Source organism: Akebia trifoliata, chromosome 16, assembly GCF_017979445.1.
Source record: "Akebia trifoliata isolate Shusen 1 chromosome 16, ASM1797944v1, whole genome shotgun sequence".
Taxonomy (NCBI): domain Eukaryota; kingdom Viridiplantae; phylum Streptophyta; class Magnoliopsida; order Ranunculales; family Lardizabalaceae; genus Akebia; species Akebia trifoliata.
The window spans coordinates 27,957,719-27,976,000 of NC_141390.1; the positions used below are offsets into that span (position 1 = coordinate 27,957,719).

The 18,282-nt window shown below is 34.3% G+C and overlaps 1 protein-coding gene and 1 pseudogene across 1 annotated transcript; both read left to right on the top strand.

Annotated features, from left to right (window-relative positions):
* The first annotated feature begins 2,489 nt into the window (after window positions 1-2,489).
* APL1 (ADP glucose pyrophosphorylase large subunit 1) lies at window positions 2,490-10,878 on the top strand. The gene is made up of 15 exons (XM_086428856.1): window positions 2,490-2,804; window positions 4,262-4,375; window positions 5,152-5,325; window positions 6,252-6,344; window positions 6,911-6,994; window positions 7,095-7,150; window positions 7,455-7,548; window positions 7,648-7,760; window positions 7,942-8,014; window positions 8,160-8,240; window positions 8,808-8,894; window positions 9,535-9,639; window positions 10,156-10,262; window positions 10,343-10,403; window positions 10,589-10,878. The coding sequence occupies exons 1-15, from the start codon at window positions 2,574-2,576 to the stop codon at window positions 10,688-10,690; spliced, it is 1,575 nt and encodes a 524-aa protein (XP_086284982.1). The 5' UTR covers window positions 2,490-2,573; the 3' UTR covers window positions 10,691-10,878.
* Window positions 10,879-13,618: 2,740 nt separating this feature from the next.
* On the top strand, window positions 13,619-15,095 carry LOC147383228 (agamous-like MADS-box protein AGL61 pseudogene; annotated as a pseudogene).
* Window positions 15,096-18,282: the final 3,187 nt, after the last annotated feature.

Consider the following 18,282-nt stretch of genomic DNA (forward strand, 5'->3'; position numbering starts at 1 on the left):
GGGCAATTACCCCCACAAAACTTTGAGACACACCTATATTTTCAACTAATTACATGCCCCATTTGTCCCCATTCCCTCACCTCTCTCCCCATTTGCCCCCACACCCTCACCTCCCTCCAATTCCCATCCCCCCTTCCCTTCAATTTTGTGTTGATGACATTGCCTTTTGACTGGCCTTTTCATATACCAATTGAAAATGACCTAAATATCCTTTTCTTCAATTTCTAATAAAAACATCTTTGAATTTCTCCCTAAAACCATTCATCTTCAAATTCTTCAACTATACAACTAACCATAGTTTGTCCCACTACAAGAAAATCCTGGCTCCTCCCCTGTTGTAAAGAATGTTTGATTTTTTTCTACTAAAAAATATATTATCTTCAATTAAAATCCTATCATTTTCATAGAATTTGAAGGCTAAACGAGATGAAATCTTGATGATGAAAAATCAAGAGTTTTTGCTAGAGATTGAAGACGAGGGCAATTACATAATTTTTCACCAGTCTATCATATAAGACCAAGGTTGAGGAATATGTGATTTGTTTGGAATTTCATGTGGTATGTCTAAATCACCCCATTTTTAATGGAGATGAGCACCGTGTGCCCATCAAAACCCTATTTTATGTTTTGGCTCATTTCAAAACTCTACTCATCACTAGTTGGCTTAAGATTGATCACTATCATATCATAAGGCGACTGTCAATCATATTGACTCGCCAAGTTTTATAAGAGATTGACCAAAGAGGTCGATAGAGTCAAATGTATCAATCAATCAAACCAACACCGCTCATTCTCTCTTTTTCTATTTCTAGAGCTTCACCATGTCTATAAACATCAATCTAGGGCATATCAAATTCACATTTTTTTTAAAGAAATTTGATCCTTAAGAGTTTTTTTCTTGTGTATTTTTTTTGTTTTTATTTTGTTTCATTAATTCTAACGCACGATCACGATGTATATTTGAGATTTTCGTGCATTTGGCATAAATATTTTGGATTGAGCTCGGGTTGGATTGGACTGGGCAAGATCAAGTTGGCCTCAGACTGGGTCCACTCTCCCGAGTTTGACTGACCAACTCCACTGAGGTCAGCTTAATAACTCTAGTTAAGCTGGCCACATCTGAAGCTGAGCTGATTTTATTAAATTCAGTTGCATTCGAGTTGTGACCACGACGAGGTGTATCAAAAGTTTAACCTAATAAACAATATTTATAAGTGTTCATGGCATCTTCTTAGTCGTTTCTTATGATATGGGCTTCCTTGGACTTGGAACTTAGCCATTTTATACTCCATCTGTAATCTAGGCCCACAAAAATGTGTCAAATTCAACAATACTCTCTCTCATTAGACATCAAAATCAACATGAATGGTTATTCCTTCACACAAAGTGGAACTTGTGAGTCCTTTTGTCATCTCGTCGACTTTTGGCCTTAGGTCACTAGATGCCTTCTTAACAAAAATAAATAAATAAATAGGGAACCCAATGTAATGCAAGGAGTCGGACCCTATGAAAAATGGCTAAGAATTGAACGACAAGGTAGAAATGAAGGAGTTTGATAATTTGTTCACTACATGTGGATCTTCGAGATATGAGTCCCAAAGTCATTCCGACTCTTGGCCTTAGTTATTTGAATGCCCCCCCAAAACAAAAATAGGGATCCCAAGATAACACAAGAAGTAAGGAGTCGAGTCCCCATGAAAAATGATCAAGAGTGACGAGCCAAACACAAAAATGTCTGATTCTCAACGCAATGTGGTTGGCACCATCCACTCATTGAATGTGGAATGTGCCGCAACATATACCTCGGAATCTAACTATGAAAAGTCTAGATAACAAGTATCCCAAAATCCTTAGTGGGTGAGCAAATTAATTTTGACATTAAAAAGGCATGGACTAATCATGCCTAGTGCAATTTACGGAATATGCCACTCAGGCATTTGCAATCATTACCGGTTGATTAGAGTTGTTAGTTATCCTAATAGGACGAGCTAATGATGTTGAATAGACCCCATAATATAAAACATAAAAATAAAAAAACCGAAGACTACAAAGTGCGTTAGGCATGGGATTTTCTCAAAAAAAAATTCCTTGAAACTTTACGAGATTATTTATTAGCTTGATTATCAGAGTGTTTTTAATAAGAAATTCCTGAGATAAAGAATGATTACACATGGCAACTTGAGATCAGAGACTTTTTAAAAAATTGTACAAGATCTTATTAGACTTTCTCCCACAAACCACAATTATGAATTTATGATCAACAAACAATTTGATTCATCCTGCGTTTGACCTTTGAGATGTCATATCCCCAATTTTGCAACCTTAAGGATATTCCTTGATTCCAAATTTTAGACCAATTCTAGGGAGTTTTATGTAATTTCATGCTTTTGTTTGAATGGCCACACAAATGTCGAAACTCGTGGATGGTATTGGTTTTGGATAACGTGGCCAAATTCTTAATTCGAAAGCACTCCAAATAAGCCCACATTACACCCTCTACTTTTCTATCTCTATATTACAGCTCTCAGTGGAAGAACTATAAATTCCAATTTTCTCCTCAATTTTTTGTGGAAATGGCATTGTCAACAGAGGGAAGGATCTCTGTATCGGCCACCACCCGTAACTTATGTGGCAGCACTGGATTGGCTGGCAGGAAAGGAAAGGCTGTAGTGAAGTTCTGTAATGGAGAGTTGATGGGGAAGAAGTTGAAGCTGACTCAACTTCATCACAAGCTTAACACTAAGCTGACTAGAAGCCATTATGTGTGCATGTCTATTGCTACTAATATTGCTGTTGAGTCTAAGGTCATCTCTCTCTCTCTTCAATGGGTATTTTACTATTTTTGCCAAATGGACAGTCAAGATCTTAGCATTAATCTATTGATGCTTGTTTGAGAGATGAAAAATGATTTTCTGACTCCCCTTTACTCTCCTTGCTTGGCATGTGGATAGAACCATTGAATTTTTCTTCTCGAGATACACAACTGACATGTTTACGGAAATGTGCACTTGTGCGTTCTAAGGAAAAATCTATGGTTCTATGCACATGTCACACCAGGAGAGCATGGGGGAGTCAGATTATCACGACTCTTGAGAGATATAGGATAAAGGTAAGAAATTCCATCCACAATTAAGCGTGATAATATATAAAGAAAATGAATAAAACACAAAAACACCAAAATTTACGTGGTTCAATAAAGATGTCTATATCATAAATAATGGTCTTCACTATATTAGTAACACAATCTCTTAATCTTAATTCCTCTTAAAGAAAGGACAATTTTTCATTTAAATCTTAAATAAATTTAGTATATATGATTTATAAATTGTGTAAAGACGAAGTTGCCCTGAAGATGAAATGGTTAGGTGTGATTGTTTGCTCATAGCCCAACACCTATTTGACATGTGGTGCTGATGACATAAGTAACAAGAGAGAAATTTCTCTCTCCTGTTCGCACGTTCATTGCCTAGAAACCTTAATTTTTAGATTTCAAATCTTAAAAGGTATCGTGAAATCCACATAACATATCATATTGACAATTGAACACCACAACCTTCTAGATTTCATGAAAAATCTCATGGTAAAAAAAAAAAAAAAATTCAAATTTGATCAATGATGTTAAAAAATGACGATTATCGAGCACCCAAATTTAAAATTAAAATAGAATGGCAAAAAATGATTTTTTTTTTTTAATTTTAAAATTAATAGAATTTCATCCTCTACAACATTGTTATATTAGATCATATTTTTAAATGCCACACGGTGATCTTACGAGGAAATTTTGATTTTTCACTATAGGTAGGAGAGAGAAAAATTCTCTTATTATTACTTATATCATCAATGCCACATGTTAAAACGGTGTTGGTCTGTAAGCAAACAATCAATTAAATTATTAGCCTTCTCCCCTAGCAACGTGGGCCTAAGGTCCATATTTATACCATTGATGATCCTCTGTTTGTACAGTACAAATCTCAAGGGCCATCTAACATGATCAAAATTTTGATAGAGATAAGAGTTAGAAAGCCACGTGTTGAAACATGGGCTTAGCCACTTGGTGATACTTGATTGTCCTTTAGGGGGACCCTCACTTTTAGATCTGTGGAGCTATTGGGCACCCACCACGCCATTTAAGAGGGCATTAAATCATTAATCAGGGCCAGTCATCCATGGGTCATCACACAATCAGACTTATGTACCGCTGAAATTGTCCAATGTTTTGACTTTGTGGTTTGTGTATCTAACTTGCTGTTTATTGGTGTAGTTAAGAGACTTGGAGCTGGAGAGGAGGGACCCACGGACAGTTGTCGCCATAATACTAGGAGGTGGAGCTGGCACTCGTCTCTTTCCCCTTACCAAGCGAAGAGCCAAACCTGCTGTAAATCTCTCTCTCATGCGCACAGATTCTAATAATCTGATTGATTGGTGAAAAAGATTTTTAAAATGGTGATTATTGGATTGCGCATCAATAACGATGACTGCTAAAATATCAAAGTCTATTGGAATTCCAAAATCTTTTTAAAATTCAGTTATAAAATATAGGGAAAAAAAAAAAAAAACTTATATATATCAAAAAGAATAATGATTTTCTGACACCCCCTTTGACCATGCCCTCATCACAGAACCATAGATCATATGCCTTGGGATACGTATAATCATAAGTCTTTTGCTTGTGTATCCCGAGGCAAATAGCGTAAGTTTTAGGATCAAACGTAGGGGCCGGGTTGTATTAAATTTCTGTGTTCCTATGACCCCAACTGGTGTGGTTTGAAATTCAAATTTCAAGAGAAAAATAGCATTCAATTACCTACCATGGTTTTTAAACTTAGTATCGCGTCTCGTCTCGTTTAGCTCTGATACAGAGTTGTCTCGGACGAGTTTTCCGATACGTTTGAGATGTCTCGTGAGATAACTCACAAAATTACATTGTGAGACGTAAAACTCGATCAAAAAATGACTTTGTGAGTTGGTCTCGTTCATCTCTGATACCGAGTTAACTCATGCAATACGTCTCGGTCTCGGACGAGTTTAAAAATCATGTTACTTACACAAAAATTTTTCAACATTTCCATGATTTCATAATATTTCCATTTTTTCTTTAAATCATGGCCATCCATTAATTATTGTGTTAAATCTCAATTTTTCCTTCCACAGGTTCCTATTGGAGGATCATATAGACTGATCGATGTGCCGATGAGCAATTGCATAAACAGTAGAATCAATAAAATATACATTCTCACTCAATACAACTCTGCATCACTTAACAGGCACCTCGCACGTGCCTACAACTTTGGCAATGGAATAAACTTTGGAGATGGTTTTGTTGAGGTATATCTTAATTTGATGTAATATGGTTGAAGTCTAGGGTTTAATAGCTTTCACTACTGAAAGTTGCTTTTATAAGGACTGCAAACATAACTAACTACTTCCCAATTTCCAACAATGTACACATTTTTTTGTGTGTTTATAGAAGGGAATGATCATGGAAGGTGTTGAGTGTAAATTTTTTCTATCTCGGGTTTATCATACCCTAGTTATTCCTTGTGACCCTCTTATATTCATAATTCTCCTCCTCTCCAATAGATTAGATTGGTCTACTGGAGTTGTTGGTTGGTTAAGATGGTATTAGAGCACAAGGTTCATACATGTCACTAGTGTTAAAGCCCATGTGCCTAACTCATCATTGAAAATCGTTTTGCAAGGAGAAGGTTGCTCCTCCTTTATACATTGCACAACCCAAGAATACCCCGACGATGTGCGACTATGGTAACACTCCCCCACAACGCCAGAACTGAAGATGCTAACCCGATCCTTCCCTGAGGTGCACTTGCTTTGATACCATGTTAAAGCCCATAGGCCTAACTCATCCTTGAATACTGTCTTGCAAGGAGAGGGTTGCCCCCTACTTTATACATTGCACAACCCAAGAGTACCCAAACGATATGGGACTATGCTAACAATGGGTTTAATTCTTTCCACCCTTATGGATAAGGTGGAGTGCTGAGTGGTATTTTCCCCACTCTCGGGTATGTCATACCCTAATTAAGTCCCATGACCCTCTTATATTGATAGTTCACCCCCTCTCCATCAGATAGGTCTTTTGGAGTAGTTGGTTGGTTAACAAAAGGGCGAGATGAGCATAATAGTTTCAGCAACTTTTTCTAATCAAACTAGATGTTAGCATCTCAAACTTTGATGTATAGTACATTTTACAAATAAATTACCAACAAGTTTTTTTTTCTCTCTTATATCAGGTTTTGGCAGCCACTCAGACTCCTGGAGAATTGGGTAAAATGTGGTTTCAAGGGACTGCGGATGCCGTTCGACAGTTTCATTGGCTTTTCGAGGTATTTGATTGCTTCTAAGTTGTCAATGTGAGTTACTCTATTTGGATGAAACCATTTAGAGTGTTAGAATTATGAGATGTTTCACTTAGTTGTAGAAGTTCTTTGCAATCTTACAAAAAGGAGCAAGTGTTTCATATATGCTTTTTAATTATATGACGAGTCGTTATGTTGTATGTATGAATATGATGAATGATTCTATAGATGGAGACACTAATAAAATTTCACATCCAAATCTTTCTTCATCCCCTAGTCTTATTTGTTTCTTGTATGTTTTCACTATACTGATGCTTGGGCTCGTGGGATATCTCCGAGAATAATTAGGCATGTGGGCTATCTTTTTTTTTGATAAATGTAAATATTTTAAACCAAGAGAACGAAGAATACGAGTAATAGGTGGTCTAGAAGACCATCCAAATCACCAAACCACTCAAGACCATAAAATATAATCTACTATGAATTGTGGTCTAGAAGACCATCCATGCTCTGTTGATTACTTTTTATGCAAATCCTGAATTTTGAATTATCAAATTTGAATGATTTCGATACAATTTACTTCCATTATGTAGGATGCCCGAAATAAGGATATTGAAGATGTGGTGATTCTCTCTGGAGATCATCTGTATCGAATGGACTATATGGACTTTATTCAGGTTGGGAATTTCGTGCATTTATCGTTGTTTCACTGAAATTCGTTACGTACACTCCAAATATGTATTTTGGAAATTTGAACTTTCTTTGTTTCATTTTCAGAGTCATCGTCAAAGTGGTGCTGATATTACAATTTCCAGTCTGCCTATGGATGGCAGGTACTTTATAACAATGCTACATTATTGAAGTTCTGGTCTCTTGAGTTTTTTTTTTTTTTTTTTGGGACAAGTATGGGAGTAGAGAATTTGTAAAAAACCTAATTAAAATCAGTTAAACTCTAAATTTAGCTACTAATTAAAATCATAAATGGTGGGATGACCTCTCACTCTTTTTTTTTTAAGTCTTTATTTACAGTTTCTTTTACTTGATATAATAGATTTCTATATTATTTTGTGTAACTAAGGTTCAATGATTTGTAAAAACAAATTAACTATTAGAGTTCTCTTTCAATCTTCATTACAGACGTGCATCGGATTTTGGTTTAATGAAGATAGATAATAAAGGAAGAGTCCTTTCATTTAGTGAAAAACCCAGGGGTGCAGATTTGAAAGCAATGGTAATTAAATATATGTTTCATGATTCCTTTTCAAATCTATTTTGTGTGTTTGAAGCAGTTTTGAGTGGGTGTACTAATTACATTTACGACACGTTTTAGGAAGTAGACACTACAGTTTTGGGGCTTCCGAAAACAGAAGCAGAAAAGAAACCATACATCGCTTCCATGGGAGTTTATGTCTTTAAGAAGGAGATATTGTTGAATCTTCTAAGGTAAGTATCATGTAAATTAATTATGTATTCTGCAATATTTTTCGGACGGTGAAAGATAATGTCTACGAAAAATCCAAAATTGATTAGTGAAAATTAGTTAGTTTTTTATTCCTTCAGAATAAAATCTAGAAAGCAATGTTAAACTGGAAAATTTAAGAACTATGCATCATTGTTGGGTCAGATGGCGGTTTCCGACTGCAAATGATTTTGGATCTGAAATAATTCCGGCCTCAGTCAAGGAGTTCTACATCAAGGTCAATACAATTCTTTTTTGAGTTCGTCTCGTAAATTAAAAGTGAATGTGGGACTGCCCATCATTCTTCTCAAGAGAATTTACTAGACTTGTATATGGTGCTTATACATTAAATAGTCTACTCATGTGTAAAATGTTTGTTTCAGGCATATCTATTTAATGACTATTGGGAGGATATTGGTACAATTAAATCCTTTTTCGAGGCAAACCTTGCTCTTACTGCACATGTAAGTATTTAAACGTGTACATCACTCGCTTTAGTTTTCTTATTCAATTTTGACTTCATTTATATGAACGCATCCTCATAATCCATGACAGTTTTCAGTCAGTTTTAGCCTTTCTGTATAGTTTTGTTGTTTACGAAGTTCTAAAAAGAGAAACGTGTTTATTTTGATTATAAATGATTCCGAATAGAAAAAAAAATGTTTCCTGAAATTTGAGAACTTGTACAACTACCATAACATACATTAAAAAAACTTCATGTATTTAAAATATTTATAATTTCTATCAGCTTGACATATCTATATATGTTATACATGCTTTTAAAGCTGTTCCATGGTAACTACAACATTAGTACTAGTTATTGATTTACATTTTCAATGATAATATGTTACACTATATTTGTTTGCTTACTTATCTGTATGAACTACTTAATTTTCTTTCAAGATGAATGCGGAGTGCTCAATAAAATCCATAGCTATACATATCGAATAGAATATTACTATGAATTGTATTATATATTTTCCTGAAAAAAAAAGTTGGGTTTCTTATTTTTCTTTTTGTGAACTTTGCAGCCATCAAACTTCAGTTTTTATGATGCGACCAAGCCGATGTATACATCACGAAGAAACTTACCACCAACAAAGATTGACAACAGCAAGGTTAGTTTGTCCTGAATGTGTCCTAATTTTTCTTGAATGCCCTTGAGACAGATTGCTTCAGGATTGTGCAAGATGATTGCTTGCAAAGGCAAGGGATGCTAGATGAGCTTTGTCCAAAAACTATATCTCCAACATTTGTCCAATAATAACTTTAGGTAACTATAGATGGTAAACATGCCAACATGGCCAGCTTGGACACATAACTCGGTTAACATACGGCGATGCAACTTTAAGACATGGGTTCAACACATCAATGTGGCCTTATTATTTTTGGAATACCTAAATTGATCCATTCACAACTTTCAGTGATTTTGTAAGATTATGCTAGTAAAAAATTAAGATGTTTTTGGCATCGATTCTATTGTGCAATTTTTGATGATAGGAAAGATGATGGTGGAGCCATTTAGTTAGATCGACTATTGGTGTAAAAGATCTAAAAAATCCAAATTTTTTTGGTGTTGATCCTCTTTAATATAGTAATAATGCAATATTTTCTAACAAGAGGGATGGAGATTTTATTGGCTCTTATATGCTACAAGGTAGTTTTAAAAAGTTTCACCTCTTCCTAATCCAAAATCTGATGCATCCGTCAAAGTTATAATCAGTAGATTCATATTTCCTCTTTTTTATTCTTTTGTAGATTATTGATTCGATCGTATCTCATGGAAGTTTTTTGAATAATTGCGTCATAGAGCACAGCGTTGTTGGTATACGATCTCGGATAAACTCTAAGGTGCACTTAAAGGTTGGTTTTCTAATTTCTTTTGTCACATTTCGTGTTTATTATCTAATGATTATACTGTTAGTTTGTGTGTTAAATAATTGTTGAGTTGTTGATTTGAAGAGGACTGATTAGCGACATGACCTCAAAAGTTGACAACAAGTGTAGAAGTAGATGGTAGACCATATATTTTGAAACAATATCACTAAAATAATTATGAACAACTAAGTCTCTTGTATCACTTCTGGATTTTCTACTTCACATTGCTTTTGTGTTATATTGACGTAATACTTCCGGTCCATAGACCTTGATACTTCCATATATATAAATTTCTCTCTATTCATAAGAGTGCATGTGTTGTAATGTATGTCTCAAGAACAACAAAAAGTGTAAATAATGTGTGTTACAGAGTGTTGGAAATGACAATTCGTTAAAATTGTGGAGCTTATGTCACATTAGGGAGTATCCCGCACAATATTTGCTATTTTTATAATTCATACCAAAATTTAAATTATACGCTGAAGGCAAAAATACATGCAGGACACAGTGATGCTCGGTGCTGACTATTATGAGACCGATGCTGAAGTAGCATCACTGTTAGCCGAGGGAAGGGTTCCTATTGGAATAGGAGAAAATACAAAACTCAGGTACCAACCCATTTTTTATTTTTAAAATTCTTCTCGCATCGTTTCTGTTTTCTCAGTGTTCTTTATGTTAATTTGTGCAGCGGTTGCATTATTGACAAGAATGCAAGAATTGGAAAGAATGTCGTAATGTCCAACTCAGAGGTAATAAGTCCTTCAATCATTTATTACGAGTAGTGCGAATTGTAATCAAATGGTAACAAAAGAAATATTTCTACAGAATATTAGAAACTATAGCTCCCACAATTTTACTAAAACTTGGAAGACTTGAGCTTTTAGTAAGTGTTCTTACTCTATTGCTTGTTTCTTGATTTTGGATGTATTTTCAGGGCGTACAAGAGGCGGACAGATCTTTGGAAGGGTTCTATATCCGATCTGGCATTATCGTCATATTGAAGAACTCAACCATAAAAGATGGATTTGTGATATAGGAATACCCTGTCTTTTTTATTTCCTCATTTTGGGTCAATTTAGATGAGGATCGATGAAGTAAGTGTGGGATAAGAGCCGTAACGTAATTTCATTTTTCTTTTTCATGTCAATTGCTTGGTTATCAATTATTTTGTAATTATACAATGTTGATCCAAAATGATTAATGTAATCGTGTTTTTTTTTTCCAGCAATAATGCTCATAACAAATTCAAATCATAGCATAAACCAGTGTTTTTAGAGGTGTGTGAGGCTTACACCTCAAGATGAGGCTCATTAAGAACGCCCAGAGGTATAAGGTTGAAACCTTAAAGCAGGTAAGACTAACGCCTCAAATCATGAGGCACCTAAATGGCATAAACCTCACATTTGTTTTTTAAATAATGCATTTCTTCCTCATTCTTTATATTCTTTTCTTGCTAATTTACTTCTTTATTTATTTTTTATTATCTAAGTAAGGTGTTCTAAGTTTTTTTGTTTTTTACTTTTATTTCTTTGTTATTTCTAGTACACAATATAATTGGAACACTTAGAAATGAATTTGAATACAAAATAGTAATATATACAAAGAAAATCATTGAGTTAAGTTATTTTATAAATAATTTGTAGTATTTAGTATTACACAGACAAAGTTTGTGAAAAAATAATATTCAATTAGATTTTTATAAAGAACATAAAATTATTAGCTATTATAGAGACTTTTAACTAGTCTAATATAAAATATTTCTATTTAGGTAAAGTATAGAGTAATAATATTTTATATTATTATTTTTTTGTTATGGATTAAAACTTGAAATTCGATTGTGTAATTTTGAAATATATAAATATGCAATGGCTATCATCATGTTAGTTATTTAAAAATATCATGCATGTGAGAATTACGTTTTACTCTTTGAGGCTTATGCCTTGAAGCATTGGACAACTAAGCACCTTGCCTCACACTTTAGTGTTTGAAAACATTAGTATAAAGTATATACCATTGTACTCCGGTTATATCCATATTGAAGGTGGTTTGATTATACCAATTTGCTTCTTGAAAGTAGAATCCTCAATGCATTTGGGATGATGAGCCTTAGATGATGATTTCACGGTTAATTTGGTGATGCTTATGGGCTACTAAAAATTTGTTGAAGGGGAGATCAACCAAGATCTCATGCAAATCTTACATAATTGATCCTAGCAAAAGGTAACGAAGAGGAGAAACTTTTGGACTAAGAGGAGAAAGTTTATGATAAAATGTTCGCAAGAAGAGGGCAGAGAGGACAAAACCTCTTTTTTCAAGTCTAGGGAAAGGGGTAAGGTGTTTCGCAGCCTAACTGACAATATCTATATAATAAATTACAATTGTGAGCACTCCAGATACATTTAAGGGGGATAAATGTCCCCTCCAACTACAGTGTGGTCAAGACTACGCTCTTTTCCTCTTCACCCTTTTAATTTTATTATCTTTCCTTTGCTCTCCTCTCTTTTTCAATATTATCCCTCAAATATTTCTATCTTTCATCTTTTGCCCCATTTTTCATTAGTACCATTTCTAACTTTATTAATTTTTCTATTTTACCCCCTTTGACCTTAAAGAGATGCTCGTGCTCCTTTATTCAATTTCTTAATAATATCTTTCCAATTTATTATTTTTTCGATTTTACCCCCTTCACCCCAAAGAACTCCAGTGTAGTTGTAAGTGTTGAAATTTATCGTCACACTATATTGTCATCAAAGCTTATCCAATCCCAAAGATGTGTCGTGCTCCGTATATAAAGGTTCAGAATAGTGTTGTGAATATGAATAAATATTTTTTATGACAAGGGTTCCAAACCTATAGCCTCGACTGTCATGAGTGAGGCAACTAACCTCTTAGAGCACCATATCTCTCACCCAAATCCTCTCGAGTACATACAATACCCCACAAATTACACATATCAAGTAAGTAAGGATACATTCCTACGGATGCCAACGAGAGAGCTTGAATTCAAGACTTCTCTCTTTTTGGATGAGTGCGGCAAATATTGCTTCTTGAAGATAGTGAGCCCATTGACATTCTTAGATACATAATTTTTTATTTATTTATTTAGTTAAGATAACTGTATTTATATATATTATAAAAAAAAATCACGATCCATTGGATAAAAAACCATAAAAAAAATTCTGATTTGTAGGCTTTGGGAAGAATGCATTGTGGCATTTTAGGTCCAAATTGAATGTCTATGTGACAATAATCCTTATTTTAGTAAGAGAAACCCCTTCCTTACTAAAATAGTGAGGAAAAGGCCTTACTAAGCCTCATCACCGTCAAAAAGACCTCGAGATGTGTAAATTAGACCTCAAGACTTGTTACAAATCTCGACAACTTTTTTGACAAATCTCGAGGGTTTTATTTTTTATTTTTACCGTGGATGAGGCTTAGTGAGGCCTCTTTTCCTCGTTATCTTAGTAAGGCTAGTCGACTCTTTTGATAATGCCAACGCGATTATCAGTTATTAAGATATCCTCTCGTTCCCAAAATGGAAATGTTTGGGACCTACTAATTTGTAATTACAACATATCCCTATGTTTAGGGATTTGAAACAATCCTGTTTGTACGGAACCTCAACTTTTTGGTAAATATTAGATTTACCCTTGTATTTTCAAACTGATGATATAACCCCTTGACCTATGTTTTGTCTAAAAGACTAACATAAAATGACCTTTCCTTCAATCTCTCTAATCAAAATCCTTAGATTTTCTCTCCAAAACCCATCATCTTCAATCTCTTGAACCTCTAGAAAATTATCTTTAACCTATTCATCCTTGTCAGCCTTTCCTTAACCTTTGGTAGAAAATCCTTAATTTTTCTACCTAAAATTTCATTCCCTTGTGCTTCTCTAAAATTCTATCTTGTTTTTAAGATTTTATTGGTTGAAGAAGATATAATTTTAAAATTGAAAATACAAGAGTACAATTTTTTTACTCATGTGATAGATGATTGATTTTGAGAAAATTCATCTTATTATCTTTTAAAAAATATTATTTTATTCTCAAGGTTTGAAATTTAAAGAACGTAGAATCTTAAGGATGAAGACGGTTAAAAAGCATAGAATCTTATTGTTTTTGAAGAGAAAATCACAAGGATGTTTTTTATTGTGATCTCGAAAATGAATGGTCACTGAACTCTAATGTTTTTATAGAGGGATTTTGTTGGGTTTGTCAAATGGCAATCTCTCAACCGTTTAACGACACTATAGGAATAAAGAACTACAAAGGATCCACTCCCGAAATCAAAGCTTTTTTACTACAGGTTGAAGGTAAGCGTATTTAGGTCATTTAAGTTTGTCTCTCAAAGAATAACTAGGTCAAGGTGCATGTCATCAATTTGAAATAAGGGTATATCTCTAATATTTACCAAAACGTGGGGGGAAATGTCTAAATAACCCATCAATTAAATTTTAAAAAAGTAACTTAACTTCTTAAGGAAGATTTCATTGTACAACTACGTTTGACACTTAGTGTCCAACGAATTATCAAAATAGAAAGATATTCAGAGATTTTATTTCAAAACCTTATATAGAAAAATTTATAAAGCAAGTTCAACTGTTGAATCCGAACACCACTCTCCTTCTTCTTTTATTTCTTCTTGTTGAAGCTTTTGAACCAGTACAGTAATGGCTGGCAAAGTCAAACAAAGAAAACCAAGCATGGGTCGTAAAAAGATCCCAATAGAAAAGATACAGATACAAGCATACAGACAGGTCACTTTCTCTAAGAGACGTACAGGATTATTCAAGAAGGCAAGCGAGTTGTGCATCCTATGTGGTGCAGAGGTGGGTATTATTGTCTTTTCACCTGCTGGTAAGGCCTTCTCTTTTGGTCACCCAAGTGTTGACTCAGTTATTGACCGTTTTCTAAACAAAAGGGATGTTAGTTGTCTTCCATTGGTCAATGTTGGTGCACGTGTGCAACATAAACAACAGTATATGGAGGCTTTGAGTCATTTAGAAGAAGAGAAGAAGAGAGGAGAGAGGATTGAACAGTTGAGGAAAGGTCATGAGTATTGGTGGGATGCACCAATTGATGAGATGGGGTTTCATGAGTTGGAACAGATGAAGATTGCAATGGAAGAGTTGAGGAAGAAAGTGGAGAAGAGAGCAGATGAGATGATGGTTAGGAGAGGTTCTTCTCCATATTCTTACTTGGTGGATAATAATGGTGTTGGTGTGTTTGATCCATTCGTTGGGCAACCAATACAGTGGAGTGTTGGTAGTAGTAGTAGTAGTAATAATACTTGTATTGTTCCTTATGATTTTGGTCTTTGATTTGGGTTTAATTTATTTGAGATATAGGATTTAGGTTTAAGTTTTTAATTAATAATGTTAAAGGATAGCCCATTTTAAGAAAAAATATGGGCCATCCATTTGATGTGATGTTTTTATTGTGAGGTTTTAGTATTTTTTTAACATAATTAAACACAAGATACAACATATCTCTTGATATGTTATGCAATTAAATATTCTAAATAAGTTCGGGATCGAACTCATATGAAGTTGAGATGATCGCCAGAACCCATACCTCATTCCTTTGCTGGCATTATCCTTAATTGATATTATTAGTAAGAGTAGTATTCGACAGCCAACGTTAGGGAGCCAATATTTATGAAATATGACTTTAAAGTTTTGGATTGCTCGATCTGAAACTTCTAACCCCATCAAAAATAGTTTACAAATTAACGGTTAAAAAACGACGATCCACAATTTTAAACCACTTTTGATGGGGCTAAAAGTTTCAAATTTGACTGATTTTTGTGATGATGATCTCCTCACCATAAAGATCATCCTCACAAAAAATAACCCATTCCAAAACTTCTAACACAAGGCGTTGACTCTGAACCAGACCCTATTACTAATTAGGAATAATTATGTAATGTAGAATGAATTTGTGACATTTGAGCAAACATTAAATGTTCGGCTATTCGTACGCTATTGCTGCCCCCATATTTATATTGGTCGTTAATTAATATTCTACTTTAGTTGTTTTTGATCTATTAAGATAATATTTTTATTAATCCCCAAAGATAATAAAGAGAGGTAAAAATATACATGGAATTATTTTGGGTTCAAGATTTATTGTAGGATCTTTTTTCCTTTAATTTACAAGACAAAGCATTAGAAAAATCAAGTAATTAATCAAATATTCCTGTGAACAAGTGATGCTTTTATTACCAAAACCCAAGGCTAAAGCTGAAGGGTTTGGGGGTGAAAAATCAAAGGTTTTTGGTAAGAGGTTGAAGAAGATGATGTTTTGGTCATTTTCTACGAGTCTCTCACATAATACTGTGGTCAAGTAATATATAATTAGTTTGAAAGTGCAAGGGTATCTCATATATCCACCAAATTTAGACGGTTGGATCTAAGTTATCTTAAACAATATCATTTATGGAAGCCCAGTTGTCTTTCCAAAAACATTTATGTCCACAATTTTTTACTTCAAGATTCTCGGACTCTGTGTTTCAATTAGGTTAGAACCACCGGTCTTGTGAAAGCCAAGGGTTCTTTCATATGGTCCAGTTCTATTTTAATGTAGTGTGAGTTACCATTTCATGATCTTTCTGTTGAATCCTGATAATCTGACTACCCCACGCGGCACACTCAATCGACTCTTCTGATGTGACAAATTCAGAAATCATAGATTTGTATGCCTTGGGATACAAAACTGCACCTCCCCGTAAAAATGTGTATCCCAAGATGTACAGATTTACACTTCCCAAACTTGTCACTTCAAGAGAGTTGAGTGAGTGTGCCACGTGGGGTAGTTATTTATTTTGGGTCGTGATAATCTGCATGACACACTCAATTGCTCTCCTGACGTGACAAGTTTGGGAATGGTTGATATGTACACCTTGCGATACACGATCCCATCGGGATACAGATTTTTATGGGGTAGTGGAGTTTTGTATCCCGAGGTGAATAGATTTACGATTCCTAAACTTGTCACGTCAAGAGAGTTGATTGAGTGTGTCACGTGGGCTAGTCAGATTATCACGATTCATTTATTTTTACCAAAGCAATTACATATTGTGCAGTCACATTGTCTCCATTCAAGAGAACAAAGGTAAAATTTTCATATTGTACATAAACATTAGGTCTCTGTTTTGGAAAAATATTACAAAATTTGGTACATCACCGTTTTTGTAAATTATTTAAACAAAAAAGATTGGTCAAGTAATATCCACAAAATACGTATGTACATACATAGCTTTGTATTATTTGGTAATTTAGAAGTAGCCTTCAAAGTTTTGTGAATATTGAGAAATATCTTCTTTTAGTGACTTAAACAAAAAAGGGCTGAAATAACCTCACCTTTATATTCTTACCAAAAGCCCATAATTCTTTCTTTTGGTACTAACAATCTTGATTTTTCCCTAAAAAGGGTTTTCTGGAAAAGAATGAAAAGTTTTTATATGGGAATCAATACAGTTTTCCTAGGGATACATTATCTAGGAACACATAGAAGTATTCTTATATGATTAGTGATTGGTGATTGATAGGCATGCATTGAAACACATGAAGGAAGAAAGCCCCATCATCAACACCACATCAGTAAATGCATACAAGGGTACATTAAGCTAATCGACTACACATCAACCAAGAGTGCTATTGTAGCCTTCATACGATCTCTGGCTCTCAAACTCGCCGAAAGGGGCATCCGTGTCAACGGTGTCACCCCTGGTCGACAAGCATCTATGATTCTCATACACTTTTAAGTCAACAAGTGCGAAATGAGAATCCTGACTGAGGTCACTTCAGCATTATTTTTCTACTTTAATTATTTTGGATAAGATAGTATTTTTATTATGTTAGGAAAATGCTGAAGTGACATTGAAATGGACATTGTTTCACACATTGCTAACGTGGATGTGTATACAGAATCGTGCATAGATGTTTTTCATCAACATACAAGTGAGAAGCATCTATGGTTTTGTGCACACTAGTGTGTGAAACCATGTCAATTTCAATGTTACTCCAACACGACTCTTTTATTAATGCCCAAAGATAATAAAAAGTGGTAAAAAAAGTACATGGAGTTAGGTTTTGACATTTTGGGTAAAGGTTAATTTGTTAAAGGATCTTCTTTCAATTAATTTAGAAAAAAAAAATCAAGTAATTAATCAAAAACGACTTAGGAGAAGAAGGGATGCTCTTATCACCAAAGCCCAAGGGTTTGGGGAGCCCTATAATTTATATGAGATACTCTTTCAAACTAATTAAAATATTACCTTAAACAATGTCATTTATAGAATCCAATTGTCTTTCCAATTTTTTTTATTATAAAAATAATTGACTTCAATTCGGTTAAAAAACAATGGCTCATATTGTTTGAATATTGAACCATAGGTGGAACCTTTTGTAGTCACATTTGAACACTGTCAGAGGCGGATTTACAATAGGAGCAACGGGGGCACTCGCCCCCTATAGGAATTTATGGACTATTGCGACAAATAACAATGTCAGATAAAAAAAAATCTGCCCCTACTGCTCCCTACAAAAAAATTTTCACTTATTCGCTCCCACACAAAAAATTCCAATTTTAGTTGCCCTTAGAAGGGTAAAATCTACGATTCCTA